At 39.8% G+C, this 18,205-nt stretch overlaps 1 protein-coding gene across 2 annotated transcripts in view; it reads right to left on the reverse strand.

Annotated features, from left to right (window-relative positions):
• The window catches only part of LOC147143896 (F-actin-uncapping protein LRRC16A-like), a 57,754-nt gene that overhangs the window by 4,092 nt on the left and 35,457 nt on the right, over window positions 1-18,205 (reverse strand). The window contains exons 14-37 of one of the 2 annotated variants that reach the window (XM_086037973.1): window positions 17,461-17,564; window positions 16,790-16,867; window positions 16,122-16,198; window positions 15,038-15,142; window positions 14,880-14,949; window positions 12,149-12,230; window positions 11,965-12,064; window positions 11,772-11,826; window positions 9,764-9,936; window positions 9,624-9,692; window positions 7,807-7,900; window positions 7,509-7,607; window positions 7,211-7,339; window positions 6,900-7,031; window positions 5,939-6,114; window positions 5,761-5,848; window positions 5,492-5,632; window positions 5,136-5,153; window positions 3,697-3,763; window positions 3,168-3,394; window positions 2,982-3,091; window positions 2,662-2,910; window positions 861-1,071; window positions 127-163 (exon numbers count right to left, since the gene is read on the reverse strand). In XM_086037973.1, the coding sequence (XP_085894099.1) occupies window positions 127-163; window positions 861-1,071; window positions 2,662-2,910; window positions 2,982-3,091; window positions 3,168-3,394; window positions 3,697-3,763; window positions 5,136-5,153; window positions 5,492-5,632; window positions 5,761-5,848; window positions 5,939-6,114; window positions 6,900-7,031; window positions 7,211-7,339; window positions 7,509-7,607; window positions 7,807-7,900; window positions 9,624-9,692; window positions 9,764-9,936; window positions 11,772-11,826; window positions 11,965-12,064; window positions 12,149-12,230; window positions 14,880-14,949; window positions 15,038-15,142; window positions 16,122-16,198; window positions 16,790-16,867; window positions 17,461-17,564 (2,691 nt within the window). The remainder of the gene's footprint in view (window positions 1-126; window positions 164-860; window positions 1,072-2,661; window positions 2,911-2,981; window positions 3,092-3,167; window positions 3,395-3,696; window positions 3,764-5,135; window positions 5,154-5,491; window positions 5,633-5,760; window positions 5,849-5,938; window positions 6,115-6,899; window positions 7,032-7,210; window positions 7,340-7,508; window positions 7,608-7,806; window positions 7,901-9,623; window positions 9,693-9,763; window positions 9,937-11,771; window positions 11,827-11,964; window positions 12,065-12,148; window positions 12,231-14,879; window positions 14,950-15,037; window positions 15,143-16,121; window positions 16,199-16,789; window positions 16,868-17,460; window positions 17,565-18,205) is intronic. The other variant, XM_086037974.1, reaches the window with a different exon arrangement.

Consider the following 18,205-nt stretch of genomic DNA (forward strand, 5'->3'; position numbering starts at 1 on the left):
CCAATAGAGGAAGTGCATTCTATTAATAAAAATCTACCGGTAATTGCAAAGTGACTTTCCAAACACTCTGTACTTGTCTAAGTACGTCATTCCACTAGTAAAATCACAAGTAAGCATTTTAATTACCTGTGGGATTGCTGTCAGGTCTGTCAGGGCTGGAGGACTGAAACACAAACAAAGTGTTGTTTATTAAAGATTTTTTCTAACATGGGTGGTCTTTGTCTTTCAATGGATTCTGTAATCGTAGAGCTTGTGCAATCCAAAAACATACATTTGAATTACATAAGGTATCAAACGCAAACTGGTGCCGAGTCCTTTATGGCAAAACAGGTAGTCTTCAGTTTACACCCGAATTTCGATGGTGGCAATTTAACCGAAATGTGTGCCCAAGTTGGAACACGCCATACTCTTATAACTAACCTACAATAACATGTATGAAAAACACTTCTAAGCCATAAATATGAAACAATCAAATGAGAAACAGTAAGTACTGCGATAACTCAGTGCGCATTCATGCGACGTCAGTTGCGGGCCTAGCTTGAACGGCCACCGTTTAGCAACGCCGTACCCACCATCTCTTATTGACTCTCTTCAATAGAGGCCGACTCCACAAGGGGGTGCAAATTGCCCAAAGGTTTTCATGATATGATGCCAAAAGAAAACTATTTGATGTAGCATTTTGTGGGGTCTATTGCCCCCTCAGAAATGCCGCCCTGTGTAGCCGTACCAGAAATTGCCATTTCCTGAGTCATATTTTTATGTAGCGCAATATTCGTAACTTTCAAACAAGAACAACAAACAACAAAAACCTGTACTTCAAAAATTTACTTTTTTTTTTTTTTTTAATGACACTATCTTACCTTATGTGCTCTCCTCTCCTGTTTGGCCTTCATTTCCGCCAGGAGCCCACCACCCATCATCTGCATGCCCGGGTACCGCCGGCCTCCCTGGGGACTCCCTCGGCCGTCCGAGCCCTCCCACGGCTCATCTATGGAGTCGGGTGTCCTCAGCTCCTCCGAACGTTCCGAGCCGCTACTGTAGTCTGTAGGCTGTGAGCGGGTGGATGAATCTCTGCATGATGAAATAGACAGGTCGAATTTTTTTTAAATGCATGGCTGTAAACTTGTTGATAACCACAACGTATCATATCGGGCATTCTTCAGTTGCATCCTAAGACTTGTTCAACAAGTTAACCAGGTCTCAATAATATGATCAACTCAAATGACCTATAACTGGTAACTTATGAATGACAATTAATGTGGGTAAAAACTATAAAAAATAAACAAATGCTGAGTTACAAACACACAATTTTAATAATAATAAGAAACCTCAGACCTAGGGGTGGGCGATATGGGGAAAAAACAAACAAACAAAAAAACGATATTTTTTCGAAAAACTCGATAACGATAATTTGACGATATTCTACAAAAAATATTTGTAATTTGCACTTGCTTCACACACCAATTGTGGATGGACAGCGTTTGTGAACATCTCTTTTAAATTGCTAAATACAGCTTCTGCAAAACAATGATATTCTACGACAATATTTAACAATAAAGAACAAACAAATATGTATAGACTTACATTGATTTTTGGGAATATTTATGTCATTTAAATGTCTCTGCTGTTATTCCATAATGATGTGACATTTTGAGCTGCAGTAAGTACTGGTGTACCACTGCCACCTACTAGAGCAATCAGAATGAGAAAAAGGTGTTAACTACAGCCATCAGAATGAGAAAAAAATGTATTTGATGTGTGACGAAGTGTCGCCCAGCGAGAGAAAAAAAAGACGTCATGACAAACATAACGTCATAACAAAACTGCAATTTACCGAAAAGTGCATTTTCCCACTCATCCATCGCTGTGATATGTAGACTTGTGACTTTATTCATGTTTGGCTGTGGTGTCACACTAATAAGCTGTCATAGTTTGTGCAACAACATGCCTCGGGAATACACTACAAGCGAGTAAACTGAATGTTACCAATCATTTAGGATGTCACGTTTGACTTGCTCGCTAAAGTACTGAGTGAGTGCGTGCGTTATTTATAGATTTGTTGGTTCAACTCGGCGACTGTTTTCTGAGTGTGTGTGTTTAAGCTTTTGTTTCGCGTGCTTGCGCGGTCGCCATGTTTTCCCCGTAATCCATATGGCTCGTGGTGCAACAGAATTGCTCTTCACGGTGACCGTTTTGGCACATCTAACAATGTTATTCCCACCGACGTCAGTCCTGTCAACCCCAAACCATTTACAGACTACGAGCGACGTGGACTCACTATGAATCGGACCCCCGCTCGACACTCTGTTTGAAACAGCTCCGCTGCAGTGCGGACAGAGTCACTTGGCGAATGATTATCACTTCCTCCTCCTCTGCCGTCAATGCACACTGATTTTCAACATTTCCTCATACTTTTCGGCCGTCAACTGACTTGAGTCGTTATGCTTTTAGAGGCAGTATTAATACTCAAGAATGTAAAATTAAAAATCGTGAAAGCAAGATTGACGATGATATCGATAACGATATATATCGCCCACCTCTACTCAGACCTGTGCACAAAAATGTTTTTAGCTCTCTTGTTGGGTTTATTTTGATTTTTTTTTTCTTATTTGACATCAGAGGCCCGGTTGTTAAATACGCATACAATGAGTTGAATGGTACCTGGACTTTGGTTCGGGTGCTGGACTCTTTACTGTGGACTTTGGAGAGGAGGGTTCCTCCGCAATGCTGGAAGCTGACACTAAAGATGCCGAAGATGTAGTCGAAGATGAAGGGGTCACCTGATTTTTCTCTAATTTTTCCAACTTGTCTGATTTATCCAATTTGGAAGAGCGTTTGATCAGGTTGAGGAAGCCTCCTTTGCTCTTCTTCTTCTCTCCATCGTGAGATTCGGAGCTCTTCATGGAACGTCTGAGGAGAAAACAATCCAACATTTGAGCAGGAAGCCAAACATATGAGAGAACAATATCAACGTCTCTTACTTTGAGTCCATCTTGGTGACTTTTTTGGAGAAGAATTCATCCACACCCTCATCCACCCTTCCCATGAGGCCATTCTGCTCCCCATCATGAGGCGGGGCGCTGCCCATTTGCTTTGAAAACAACAACAAAAAACATTAGGTCATCACAACACCACCTATCAATTGTCTTTAAACAAGTTACACTCACTGGTATTTTGCTAGAGTGCATTTTCTTGTTCCTGCGGGGTCTTAGTTTGGTGAAGTGCTGCAGCTTCTTCTCCTCCTCAGACGGAAGCTCCAACATCCCTCCCGGCGCACGTTGCTCCCCTTTCGGTAAGGGCTGAGAGGGAACTGGAGGAGTGTGTGACAGAGGGGGCGTGTCCTCCACATGTACTGGTACGTCCTCCAGTGCCTTGTCCAGGTCAAACTCCATCTCTATTGATAGTGTAGGTGAAAGAAGAGTCGCAATTAAGACACACAAGCCACGTTACAACCACACAATATCTGCATCTCCTTGACAAAGACATAAATGCTGTGATTCAACTGTCAAGACACGTATTTGTCAATGTATGAAACATGCTTTATACAACATGTTTATTACTGTGACTGCAATGCAGTGGTGTAGTACAGTGCACTTCTTAAAAAATATATATATAAGGTCACTTTTTCAACTCTTATCATTCCCCCCAAAAAAGTAATCAGAGTTGAATTCAAACACACTATTGCATGTATCTTACCAAAGGCACGAGACACGGGTCTCAGCATTCTACTGTGGATGCTTTTCCTCTTTGTCTTTGGAGTCATCTGTAAGAAGCACATACACATAATGTTTTATAATTACTACTAAAATAAAACACCATATAATGTTCCCCCTATTTTTCTCAAGTGAACTGTGAACTGTGGAACTTTTACTTTTTTTTATTATTACAGACCAAACAGAGTATTAAGGAATACAATCCTAAAACACCAAGTACAGACAAAAAATATAATTCACACATGTCACTGATATATTGCATACACATAAATAGCATACATATATATCAGTATAAAACAAAATTTCCCAGTGTTGGCTAAAAAAAAAAAAAAACTCATTCAACAGTGATTAGATGAGGGGGGTGATTAAGTGTCTCTCTATAGCAAAACCTAATTATTGTAGCCCTTTTAACCACCATCCTGCAGTGCTATACACTCATTTCACAGTGGCAGCTCTGAATGGACATCTAATTAAGTGCAACCTCTGTAAACAGGACAACACAAGTACTGTTACTATTGATCTTGCACAATTCCCAAACTTGGGGTCTCCCCCAAAATAGGTTGTGGGTGAATTTATGTGTCATCAACTGTTCACTTTTTCTTGAAGTAAATTAAGCAACTTGTACACAAGACCATGTACTTGTTATGGCACTAGTGGCGTAGTGGTGAACCCTGCTGCCGCTTCAACAGCTGGTATAGGTTTAATTCCCCCCCATTGGCCCCAACAACTAACCACTGAGCTCTCCTGTGCTGGTCCAAAACCTGGACAAATGGAAGGGCATGAAGGGCAACCTTTGTGTTAAACAAATATGTGAGTGACTTGGGAAACGTCACCAAATAATCAAGAATTCTAAAATTGGGTTGGATCGACAATCCGAAATCCAATTTAATTTCCCATAATGGATTTGTTGTCTACTGCACATTGATTATGCCCTTTGCACACCATCGAAATGAAGAAAAAAAAAAAAAATCCCAGTTGCGAATGTACCTTTCACAGACAATGGCAATAAAAAGGATTCTGAATCTGATGTATTCAGAATTCCATTAAAGCAACACAAATATGACAGTAATATTTCCAGTATTTCCTGCTTCGGTTATTGCCATCACTTGATTTTATTTTTCATAAGCAGGTCATTTCCCCTTGGAGTTGGACCCCAAAAGTAAAACAACTCCAGAGCTTCACATATAAACAGATGTGTTTTATGTGGCAGAGGGATGCACTACAAAAATACTAATGAATCAACATAGTATTTGAGTGGTCCACAAATGAATACGTCCAGCTTCCGATCTAACTTAACACAGCACACGGTGGATGGTTAAAGACAAGCGTGAACACTTTTTACACTACAGATCTTTGTTACAGATGACCATTGAGCAAGCAGGTTCAGTGAGGGAAGACAAGGGCCCGTCCACGATTACTTACACTGGTGCAGCACAGTGTCTCCATGGAGCAATGGTGAAAGAAGAGGATGAACAGAGGAAATTGAAGAAACAGACAATAAAGCCTAAAAAGGGGGGGGGGGGGGGGGGAAACTGAGGGTAACAGCCACATGATGGCTATGAACTTTGATGGCTATGAACTTAGAGAACAGGCTTCAAAAACAGAAGAAAGACAATACGGATGAAAGAGGACGAGAAGAAGGTACAAAATATAAAAGGAAGGGACAAGAGAAACAAATGAGAAGTAAATGCCACCTGATGAGGACTGGAACTTATTTTCTCCATTCATTCAGTCACATGAGAAACATAAGCAAAATAAAATATTGCCTTTTCCCTTACCATGCATGACTCCAGCTCATCCAGCCGCTCGCCCTCCAGGATTTCAGTGGATGCCCGTTTCGGAATCCTCTCCTCGGGAGCGTCCATGTCTACCGACTCTTGCTGCACCAAGGGGCGCCCTCTCCGCACTAGATGGTCTGCCTAAAAGAGGGCAGGGGTGAAAGCAGCAGAAATACATTGGTTCAAGCACAAGTCCAAAAATGATGGTGAAAGGCGTGATGAACTAATGATGAGTGACAAGCAATCACAGTTGAGATTGATCTACGCACCAAAGTGTGTTGTGAAGTGGAAAGAGCCTCTAAAATCTCATCAACGATACGATCAGACAGGAAGGAGGCAAGACTCAGTTTCACTTCACTGACGGGAAAAAAAAAATTGTGTTCAATATGAGTCTGACCTCATATTATTATCTCAACATCACATTACTCTAATAGTAAAGGCACTTGCCTGATCTTATTGATGATGTCAATACCAGACTGATCCAGGAGAGTTTTGGTGACAAAACTCTTGGGGATGACCATCTTGGTTGAGCTGGCCTTCATGAGGTCTGAGCGCAGATTACTTCTTTTCATCACATGAGGACACAGAGACTCTGCTGCGTCCATCATAGCCTCCAACAAGCTCTGGAAGGATTGGTTTGAAAATGATTAACTCCCAACAATTTCAAAGTGATGTGCAGGGGAGACATCATTAGCTAGAATGAAATTTAATGCAACAGATATATAAATTTATTTTTTACTTCCATAAAATGTTTCTACTTTATCTCACGGTGAACTAGTGGTTACTTTGTCTGCCTCACAGTTCTGCGATTCAGGGGTTAAATCTGCCTATTGTGGCGTTAGCATGCATTCCCTATTTTTTTTTTGTCCATACATTATGTGCTCTGTAATTGGCTGGCAACTAGTCCAGGTTGTAAACTGCCTCTTAGGCTACAGATCACCTGTGATCCAAATGAGGACAAATGCTATTTATCCCTTCAACTCAACAGGGTCGACAATATTAGACACAGCTTCCAGTGTGTTACATGATACTCAAAAATGAGCATTTTCATCGTTGTATGGCTTTCATTTTTCAGAGAAATTATATTGGATGTCATTTAACTGTTATGTATCTATAATTGTGGCTGGAGATGGTTGACTCATATGATCTCAACAAATGAGTAAATGAACAGGCACAAGTGCAAGTAAAGAATTGAATGAAAATGTGCGTGATTATTATTATCATTATTATTATATTTTAAATATTGTGAGGATAAATGGTTTGGATAATGGACGGATGATGTTTTATTATTGTCTGTAGGTGGCGCCAATGCCATGGTTTTCTTCTATCGACAAAAAAAGTCCTTAGACTACAGTGAGAATTTATACGTTGCCTGTGCATCATATGCACTTGATGTCATCACATATACCTGCAACTGTTGATCCATGACAGAAGTCACCTCGCCTGCCATAGACTCCAATTTCTCCTGAATGGGGCCTACTGAAGCACGATGCACCTCCTCTCTCGAGGCAGAGCCCAGGTGGTAGAGGTTAGGAAGGAGCTGGCAAGAAACGCAAAGGCAGAAGTAATTATACGTACGACAAGAACTTCAACGATATCCCTCAAGTTATTTGTATAATGCAGCTGGAAAGGAAAAAAAACTGCTTGAAAAACTGCTTGCAAATGAAACATCACATCATAGACTGTACAACAGCACATCAAACATGTCTTGTTGCTTACCGTTTTAGAGTTCCTTGCATCTTTAATGAGGCTTTCAGCAAACCTAACATCTTCGAGGATGGCGTCAGTCTCAGAGTTCCTCAGAGAGTTCAGGTGGTCCTGCACCTTCACACAAATCCGGTCCATCATCTAGACAACAGAAACCAGCAGCTTAACGCCCAAATCAATAACTAGGCATTAAACGATGGGCTCATTTTAGCTGGAGAATGACAACCACACTGTGCGCATTTACATGATGTACAACAAGAAAAATGTGATAAAGTCAGAGTAAACAAGTGAGCCTTATGCGTTTAGAAACCTGCTGTGTCGTCGTGGTGACGATGCCCTGCTGAAGACGATAGGCCTGCTCTTGTTGATATTTCCTGCTTTCATGGTTTCTGTACAGATAGTTTTCAATCTGTGGGTGAAACAGCAACACAATGACGCATATAATGGTAGCGAGACTGTATTTAACCGTGTTTGTCAAGTCTATGGAAATCCAGTATCCTCATGAATACCCTGCTTCTTGTTTTCCAGTTTGTGTAAACATCACTTCACATGAAAATAAACAAGAGACACATCGTGACTGATGGAACTGACGGAGCATGTTAAAATACCTTGAGCAAGGCATCCTCTGTCTTCTCTGGACCGGCCTTCAGAGCCTGAGAGGCATCAATGATGGGGATGGGCATGAAACGGATAGTGAAGTTCCTGTTGGGAACACAGCCAGTAGACAAAATTGAAATGACACAAACAGAGGAGGGGGGAATTGGACACACCTATCAAATACACTTGAGTGTAGACTAGAGTGTTAACTCCTCCACACATTTTTTTTTAAGTCAGAATGTTTTGGCCCCTACATTTTTTGTCATTAATAGCAATATGTCGGTCAGGGAAGGCTTGAAATTCATGACTTCAGAGAATCACAATGTATCCCACAGGACATTTGAAGGGATTTTATCATGCTTTACAATACACAAGCAAAAGAAAACAAATCAAATGAAGTTGCAAATATGGCTTCAGGGAAACTTTTGACAAAAATAGTCTAATTTCAACATAATTAAAACATTTAAAGACATAAAATGTAGAAAGATTACAAATAAAGCACTGACCCATGTTCCGCAGACAACAATCTCTCTGTGATAGATATACATGAGTATAAATAAATGTATTCCAGTATCATTCCTAACACATTGGAATCATGAAGCAGTTATAGTAGTTATATTGGTTGTCATTTTGTTGTGTTTGGGTTGAGTACGGCCTCCGTAAACCGTAACATGTGAATCACAATGCAAAGCACCGACTTCAACCAGCCTCTACCTGTCCTGTGATTCAGAGGATTTAAACGATATGGAATTGGGGAAGAGACTATTGCAATGCAGAGATTAATTGTTATTTCTGCCCACCCATACAGGAAAACAAGCTATTAAGGAGAGTGCTTAACTATTCAGCGGCAGCCAGAAACTTACTGATGGCTTCAGAAAGCATCTGCTATAGGTGAAAGTTGATAAGGGACATTGAACCAAATATTATTGGGGGGCGGGGGGGTGTATAACTATATATATTTGCACCAGTGTATATGATTTTTGACTTTGTGTGTCCTAAGAGAAAATCCAAAACCAATTTAAGCTTGTGCACAAAAAACAGACATAATCTGCATTCTAGATTACCCAATCCAAATGGGGCTTACTCTTTTCCAACAGCAAATTTAACTTGTTTTATTCATAGATGACACTTTTTCCCACAGCATTTAATCAAACTAATGTCAAGTGTGACAGTCTTCCCACATGATTTAATCAAAGTACTGTCAAACGTGACAGTCTAACAGTTAAAACTTTTATTCATATCATGTATATTTATAAAATATATAACATTTATAAACTGGATCCAAGGCAGGGTGTTTATTATTTTAATTACTTTTCAAATGCCCATTTCTAAAGTTAGTTAAGAATCCTTAATATTTCTGAATAGTTGAGAAGGATGTAATGTCAATCATTACAAATGCTTTTTATGGCAAAAAAAAAAAATGACACTGACATGAGGAAATTGAACAGCAAAAAATCAAAGTCACACACAGAATGGGTGCGGGTGGGGTGGAGGGGAAGCGAACAGTTATTTTAAAATTGAAATTGTATGATAGGACCTAGGGAGAATGTACCTTCAGGAGGCTGTGATAAGCAGAGAGAAATGCCGATGAAGGCAAAAGAAATAGATGCGTCCCAGATGAAAATTTTGAAGGAGGTGCACGCAACCAGAAGTCGATCATTTAGTCAAAAACCTTCCATCTTCACCAAGACATATTCTACTTGGCATTTTGGAAATAAACTGGTATAACTGTGCACACATTCTATTTCGGCTGTGTATGTTAGTGATCGCTGATACAATTGAACAAGCAGCATCGTAAACTCATACCCAGATGTACATTGAGACATACTTCTCCAGAGCTGTTGCTACATCCTGTAGACCCTGAGGACCAGTATTGTTTTTGTCCCAGATCACTGTCCTGTAAAGACAAGTGCACAGTGTTACGCAAGTGGGCAGATGTATGCACATTTACTTTCCTGTAGTAGTCACCTGAGTTTAGAGTTTATCTGCAGCGCCTTTGCCAGCATCTTGGCACCCATGTCGCCCATCGCGTTGCCGCTGATGTCAAGCCTGGTGAGTGACGTGTTGCTACCGAGCGCATTCAGAACAATGGTCAGATCGCTCTTCAGTCGGGAGTCGGCCAGAGACAAAGAGGTGAGGGGCTGGGGAGGAAAGGAGAGCTGCCAATTTTAAATTCCTGTCTTTTCGGCCATCCCTGCATTTATTGCTGTCAAAATATTCTCAAATGCATTTATTATCAAACATACAGTATTTAAGATTGTGTGCTTGTCAAGGCTCATTTCTTAAGAGTAATGTAGAGGTTTAACCAGTTGAGAATACTTGCTCAACTCAATAACAACAAAGGCGGAAAATTATTATTTCATGCCTTCTTGAAAGAAAGGTGCAAGGGGGATTATTTACAGCCGTTGTTTGCACAGCGCAGACATTATGCATGCAAATGTAACCAGCCACAAGTCACATTAGCTTTCCCGTGCTGTAAATGATGGCATATTTATTTTATGGTGCTTTTGTCCAAAGTGTTTGACAATCTTGCCTCTCAGTCACACACAGATGGCTGCAGGGCAGCCATGCAAGGTGGCCTGTCTGACTCAGTGCCGCATGCTGTGTAACAACAAAGCGCCGAGTGTGACCCACTTAATCTTGAAAAAAAGAATCAGTGGGCTTTGTATCCTGGTTTTAACTCCTTTGCAAAATGAAAACATGGTAACGAGGAAAGGAGCAGTACCAACCGCATATAGCGGAATAGACAATTCTAGAGGAAATGTGGCCTGCAATCACAATATGTGCATGTTGACAAAATGTAGTTATTCGGCCAATTTCTCCCCGTTGGATATAGGGGAATTGGCTTTCAGATTCCCTTATTAATCACTGAAATTAAGAAATCATTACCCGGGGTTAGCACCCCGCCCTGTTTAATTAAACTGGGGAAATGAGAAAATGTATAAAAAATAATAATAAATTGCCAAATTAGAGAGTGAGTAACCATTCTTTAATGATGGATTGTGTTGCAATAGTAGCTTCATGCTGTGGGCTATATCATTTTATCTGCTAATGTATGATTGCAGTAAATCATCTCTTCTCTTCAATCTCTTGCAAAATGGCTTGTTATCAATGTGTTTTGTGTCTTTCTTTCTTGAATGCATCAATGTTGTAAAGAAAAAATATGCTTATGCTTTATGTTTGGCTATTGTGCATTGTTTTGAAAATGTTGCTCCGTTGGACGAATTGTTTAGCTTTTTTGTAGCAAATACTGTAGTCTTTATGTTCAGATGCTGTTTGTTTATATTAATCACAAAGTTTAACGACATCACTATCAATATTTCAAAAGAATACAAATCAACACAAAAAAACACATAGTGTCCCAATTATTAAAGTAAAGAGAAGCTAATGTTATACTATATATCCTGTAACACCTGTTTGCATATCACCTATTTCCATATAATCTGAGCCTCTCGCTTGGACTTTTTTTGTCCCTTGCTTTGTTATCACAACCGTCACTTCCTCTTTATCTACATACATGAACACTCCATTTGACCCGTAGACTTCAATCAACTTTCATTTCTCTTCCATCAATCTCTACCCCGCTGCATAAACCTTGACACCGGATCACCAGATTACACACATCAGTCTCCTGAAACTAATGACACATCCACACGCAAGCAATTCCCCACTCGCCACTTAACGGTTGATGTGACTCATGTAGGAGACAAATGAGGGGCGGCCATGCATTATGTATTGAGATATTGAAGGTGCAATGGATCGAGGGAGGGTAAGGCCATAAGATACAATAAAGCATCACTGTTTTAACAATTAGCTGATCAATATAGGGAACTTCTGTTTCCATAACAATCAAGAGATAAGGAGCAATCAGTGTTGAAAACATCCGATTCTGATGCATCTTAAATCATGGCCGCCTTAACTGTCAAGGTAATGGTGCTTTCAGACCCAGACAAATAAAGGAAATGGAAAAACTGACCGACTCTTCCTCCTGGATCATGTGAACCAGACTGTCCAGCACAGGAGCAAGGTTTCTGAATCACATAGATGACAAGAGCAGAGGATGAGACCTCAATCTTATATTTTACAAGACCAACATTATTGCTGGTCGGATCGGATTGTGACAGTAGCAGACGTGTCAAGCCCTATGAAGCTCATGCTTATAGTCTTACTTAGACTTGATGTTGTTGAAGTTCTTGCCCAGAGACAAGTGTCTTATCGATCTGTTTTTTGCCAACCATATCAGCAGAGTCGACAGATCAGAGTCCAGGCCTGAAAATAAAACAAAAAAATTTAAAAAATGTCAGAAAAAACACTGTATATTCCTAGGTGAACATTGACAAGTCAGTGCCTTACTATTGTCAGAGATATCCAGGCTGGAGATGTTCGGAATCTCAGCGATGCATCCTTCAAGTATCTGAGACCCTCCAGAACGCAACTGTTGGAAGAAGAGCATAAAGTCAGATAGCTACAAAAGACACAAAATAATGAAGAGGTTGATCACTAAATGCAAAAACACAGGACATGACTCAACATTTGCTGAAAAGAGACTCTCGGATGCTCATCCAACAGGCTTGCAGAATAGTGGCACAAAAGCGCTTCTAGCATAGCGTCAAGATGCATAAACGCAAATTCTCAGGGTGAACATGCAACTGCACAGTCGATGAAAAATGAATATAGGCGGTCTTAAAAATGAGTGACAAAAAGTGTGTGATAATGACATATATACTCATAATCACCCATACACATTATACACACTAATAACATCCAATAAAAAGGCTGTTCAAACATACTGCCTTTAACTCATTATATTAATACTGTATCTCAGTATGATCCTTCTAGAGAGGGTAATCCACTTTCAACAGAGGAACACTGAAGCTCTGACAGAAGAAAATTGGACTGTTGATCACCTCTCTGACTAAAGGGCTCGATTGCGGAAGGCCAAGAGCCTTGGTCCTGATGGTTCTGAACTCCTCCCACTTATGAATAATGGAGGCTACTGCACAAAGTGGGATCTTATAAGCAGAAACGTTTCTGTACCCCTCTTCGAATATGTGCATCAAGACAATCCTGTCTTGGAGGTCTACAAGGTAATTCCTACAGTATATAGTCTGTAGTGTGTGTGTGTGTGTGTGTTTCCAAACAATGTTCAATCAACTGAATTTAAAATTGGTGTACTGTATTCCAAGAAACACATTAAGCATGATCAGTAGAAATGATTCAAGGATTCACGCAATTTTATCCTCATACCAACACACATTTCCAAATGATACGGTAGGAAATATGATACCCTAGGTCTGAGGTTAGACCAGTAAGTCCCAAGACTTGCGAAAATAAAAACGTAACAACTAAATAAGATCAAATGAGACAATCAAGGAGATGCTTATGGACGGTTAGAAAATGTGCCAGGATGCAAATGCAGTTAGGTGTGGATGAAGCATAAATAAAAATGCATGATGCTTCAATTGCTAATGCAATTGCTAAATCATATTAACCTTGTCATTACAAGGTGGTGTGTGTGGGAATTCCAAGAAAAAAAGACTAATCCACTTTGGTATAAGGCTGTACTATAACAAAATGTGGAAAAAGAAGAGCGCTCTGAACACTTTTCTGGATGCACTGTATATAGTAATGCAGTTCTACTACTGCAACCTCACAAAATTAATAAAGCACAAGTGAAGACAGGCTACATTAATACTGAGCTTTAAAACTTTGTAAAGGCAGAATTTTTTCGACACGGTTGTGGTGGATGCTATTAGATGCATGTTGTGGCTTGTGAGTGTATTTAAGGTCCATCATCATAGGCATGACATGGATAATGAAGCACAATTTAAGTAGTTCATTACACACAAGATGGAGGAGAAATCATTTCGGAAGGTGAGCATTAAGAACACTAAACCAACACCAGATGCGCAAAGAAAATACAAGAACAATGGGAAGTTAATTAGTAAGCGGAAGCCTATTGGTACTTACACAATGGCCAAGCTTACAGAGGCATTAAGGGGAGAGAACAGCGTGTCAGACAGAGCCCAAGAATTAGCAACAACAATATACACAGATGCTTAATGACCATATAGTTGCACTCAACACTCACACGCTGACACACACATTTGCATCTTGCGCAGTCTACGTCTTGTGTACGATCATCCTACCTATAGCACTGCGTTCAGAAAAGGGCTCATTAGGGCATCGAATAATGGCAGAAATGCCTCATTTCATTCCCACGGCTTCAATAGCAAGCGAATATTTCTATTGGTATCTGAAATTGAATTTCCTGTGAGATTTCTATTCATATATTCTTTGGTGATCCCATTTAATCTGCAGAAAGCTCTTTTTTTCTTCTAGCGGCGCACCGGTAGAAAGAGAGAGAGAGAGAGAGAGAGAGAAAAAAAAAAGTTGTGAATGTGATGTGAAGATTTAAAAAAAAAAAAAAAAGTAGGAAAGGGACGACTCCCTGCACCACTACCACAAGCACCACCCGACAACTACCATCCTCAACCCCGCCTGCTGTCTGCTAAGTATTTCATTATAAAGCCTCTGAATAATACCCATTGGCATGTCACCAGTCTGTCAAATGGTTTTGGAGTGGCTGCTAAAAAGCTGATTGCTGTAAAGAAGGATCAGTTCCAAATGATTAGATGACACACTCACCAAAATTAAGCTGAAATGGCACTTGAAAAGGGGCTTTAGAGAGTCCATTTGCAAAGATGTGCCATTATTATCAGTGGGCTGTATGTTAAATGACAGCTTTACTATTTAACACACAGATTTTACCCTAAAAATAGTGTTCTATTTAACACACATATTTTACCCTAAAAAAATGTGTTTAAAGAACAAAACGTGTCACCAAATAAGTTAACATAACTGCAGCAACTTATACGTCAAATGATTTGCGACTATATGTAACTATATATAATCTTATAATAATGTGAAATGCTGTTAGATTCTTGCTTGCAGAAAAGCAGCAAATTAATAATAAGGAGACCTGTATATTAATGAGAAAACAGTAAACTTGCAAAATTTAAATAGCAGTAATGCCATGTGGCAATAATAAAGTGCTTTGCTGTATGGCAGGTGCAAGTCTCACCTCACAGCAGCTTAGGTCAAGAGATACATCCTTCACATTGGGGTTACTAGCCAGGCCTAGTAAGAGAGCTCTACAACATTCAATTGGATGGAAAGAAAAATTAAATATTTAGAAATGGATGAATTAGAAAGACTTTATTGTTGTTGTGGTTCACCCACTTGAGGACATCTGGCGCCAGCTTCGTTCCTGACACGTTAATGGAGCTGAGAGACATGGCGCTGCTGAAGAAGTGCTTAAATGATGGCGGTACCTCCTTGCCTTTCCTACAGAAAAATGTAACAAATGAAACATGTCAACAACTTTTACAAATAAAACACAGCTTTCCATTTCCTTCTCTCAGCACTAGGAGTGTGCATTTCTATAATAAAAAAACGAACCGATGCATATAGAGATACATGGAGTGTGATACGATTCAAGGACAGCTTGATTTTGAAGTGTAACGATTCGAATCGAGTGGAATTACAATTCATTTTCGATATGGTTTGGCTCAGTTCAAGAGGGTATGATGCAATGAGCTTGTTGTCATTTTACATACGGTACATCTGAATGAACTTGTCAGTACCAGAAATGTGGCATTCCCTTCAAAGATTTATCCCTCCAATAAATGACGATTTGATCTGTATCTCAATATATTTAAAAGTGGAACAATTCGATTCGGTTTGATTCAGTGGATTTACGCCGTTTAAATCAAAACCGATTATCCAATTCACATCGTTTTTTGTTACACAGCATAAATTCAGGGGATTTGACAGCTTCAGCAATGGCCATAAAACTGGTGATTTACAGTTGAAATAAGCATCCACCAGCCAGTGTGTCTTTTACGCTATCCACTGACTTCTCTGTCTTTATAATATTCATTCCTTTTTCTCTCTTTTCCTGCCGCTACCCCTGCTCATCTTCCCTTTAAAATAGTCAACACCCCCAGGCCTCCCTCAACATCAGCTCTATTCACCGCTTGATAAAGATCTCAACTCCCCTGAGACTCAGTGGGATTAAATAACAGTGTATCAAAAACCCCACCCCTAACCCATCTGCTCCACATATGACGAGTGCAAACATACATCTAAAGTCTGTTTGACATGACACTCAGTCACCAGCAGGTGTCACATGGAAAATATTGAGGTCATGGCTGAGGGCATGCAAAAAAGTCCCCTTTTTTATCCCGTTTGAAAAAAAAACAACAACAACGCACTATTGATGTAGTTTGCTGGATAATGTAAAACACTACAGTTGGGGTCTTACCTGTGAGGAAAGACACTTTTTGAAATGTTGAGGACAGACAAATGCTGGGCTGAGCCTCGTAAGAGAGCAGAACAAACCTGGAAAATGTAATTAAATCATTGGAACAACAACGTAGGAGCATTCCTTCCATTGTTTTCACATTATAATAATATTATATGCACCTTTATTTTTAATATACTGTATACTAAACGTGACAGATGGATATATGGATATAGTGTACAGAACCATCAAAATGACTTTGAAACATTTTTTTTTATATATAAAGATGTTTTACTTATTTGTTGCTTATGGGGTGGATCAAGGTCCTCTGTTACAGACTGACAGACAGCTGGCTACATCTCAGACCAATCAATATTGTTCTATTTAGCTCTGAGACCTACAGCCACACCTCACACATACAGTAAGAGTGTGATGTTAACTGTTAATTACAAATAAAGTTGAAATAATTTGTTTTCAGACACATTTCTCGGATTATTCCTATTTAAATGCGTTAGAAAGCACTTTTTATCAAGTGCAATGTTTACATTTGAGAAGACATTATGTCAAGAATAAATAACATTAGGTATAAAATGTCATTTTAAATTAATAAAGCAAAGCCATCATCATGCGTCTTTAACAATGCATATTTCTGCTTTTTCTCTGTCTGTTCTTCTTTGGCACCTACTCACCTGGTCCAATGAGCAGTCTGTGTTGGAGAGATCCAGGGTTACCAGTCGATTGGGCTGGCTCAAGAAATTGTATAAATGCTACAAAGAAAAAAAGGAAACATTAAACACAGTTGGAAACAGAAAAGTGCAGGGCAATGTGACTTTTCTGTTGTTTGGATTCCATTTGGATTTGAGCAGAATTCCCTTAATTTAATTAAAATTGTGTTTTTTGTCCCGTCCATCATGTCTGATAATACTGCTAAAAATGTGATTTCTCATAATAAGAACATCATAGGTAGGCGCGTCAGTAAATTTTTCCCATCTGCAATATGTCATTGGCCAGCGGGCGGGGAACTCGTCCATCATCATCAGTCTGTCATTATTTCAAGCCGGCCCAGTCCGTCAGTCGACAGTCAGTGAAGTGAATGCCCACCTCTGAAGAACACATGCTTTTCCTCCGAAGGTTAATCAAATCAGCCTCACCTTGTCTTTAGAGCACAGATGACACCAGCAGCTTTGTCAGACAATTGAGTTGCTGCCTAGCTACAAATACAATATATAACTAAAATTGTTTTACTTTAGCTCTTATTTTGATTGTATAGTAGTTGCGTAGTACAATATAACAAAAAACATGTGTGGCTTAAATGCCATGCAGATAGGCTTTAAGGCAAAATGTGCTTCTGTGTATGCACCTGCATGTCGTCTCCTCTGAGGATGTTCCCTGAGAGGTCCAGATGGACGAGGCTGCTGGGGATGGATGGGTTGGCACTCAGAGACTGACAAAGGCTGTTCACCCCTGAAACGCATGCACACGCACACAAACACACAGCCAAGCGGAAGCTGTGTCAGCATTTTTCAAATCTCCACTTGTGTTTTTACGGCATATTGAAGTGACTAAATTGTGAGTCAAAGAATAGAGTAATTCAAGCGGTGAGAGCGGCGTACGAATATCTCATGGTCGTGTAGGTGAAATTCTACGCACTTGTCATTCTTTTTAAAGTCAAGATGAGAAATCAGTGTGATACACTGACCTCTAGACCTATTACAATTACTAAACCTACTACAATCTGCAAGAATCCTGATGGTTACGTTGGGATTCAATGCTGTGACAAAAGCCTTTGCATAATCGACGTTTGGTGCATGACATTGACGCGTGACGCGACGCGTAGAGTTGCTGACCCGTGTCACATCTATCGTATGACTCACACGGCCATTGTTACAGGGTCTTGAATTAGAATCTGTCTGTGGATTGATTTATTTGGCAGCCAGTTGCATTGGGATTACGACATAAATGGGGGGAAAAAAGAAAAATAAGGCATAAGGTGAGCAAGTCAGATCATTTCTGCCAAGAGTGTTACAATAGATTACATTTAATATCTTCCTGGCAATCTGACAAATATCTAATCTACTATATTACAAGCCTGAACCCTAATCAAA

Source organism: Filicampus tigris, chromosome 8 (genome assembly GCF_054856515.1).
Source record: "Filicampus tigris isolate MCC_2025a chromosome 8, RoL_Ftig_1.0, whole genome shotgun sequence".
NCBI classification, from domain to species: Eukaryota; Metazoa; Chordata; class Actinopteri; order Syngnathiformes; family Syngnathidae; genus Filicampus; species Filicampus tigris.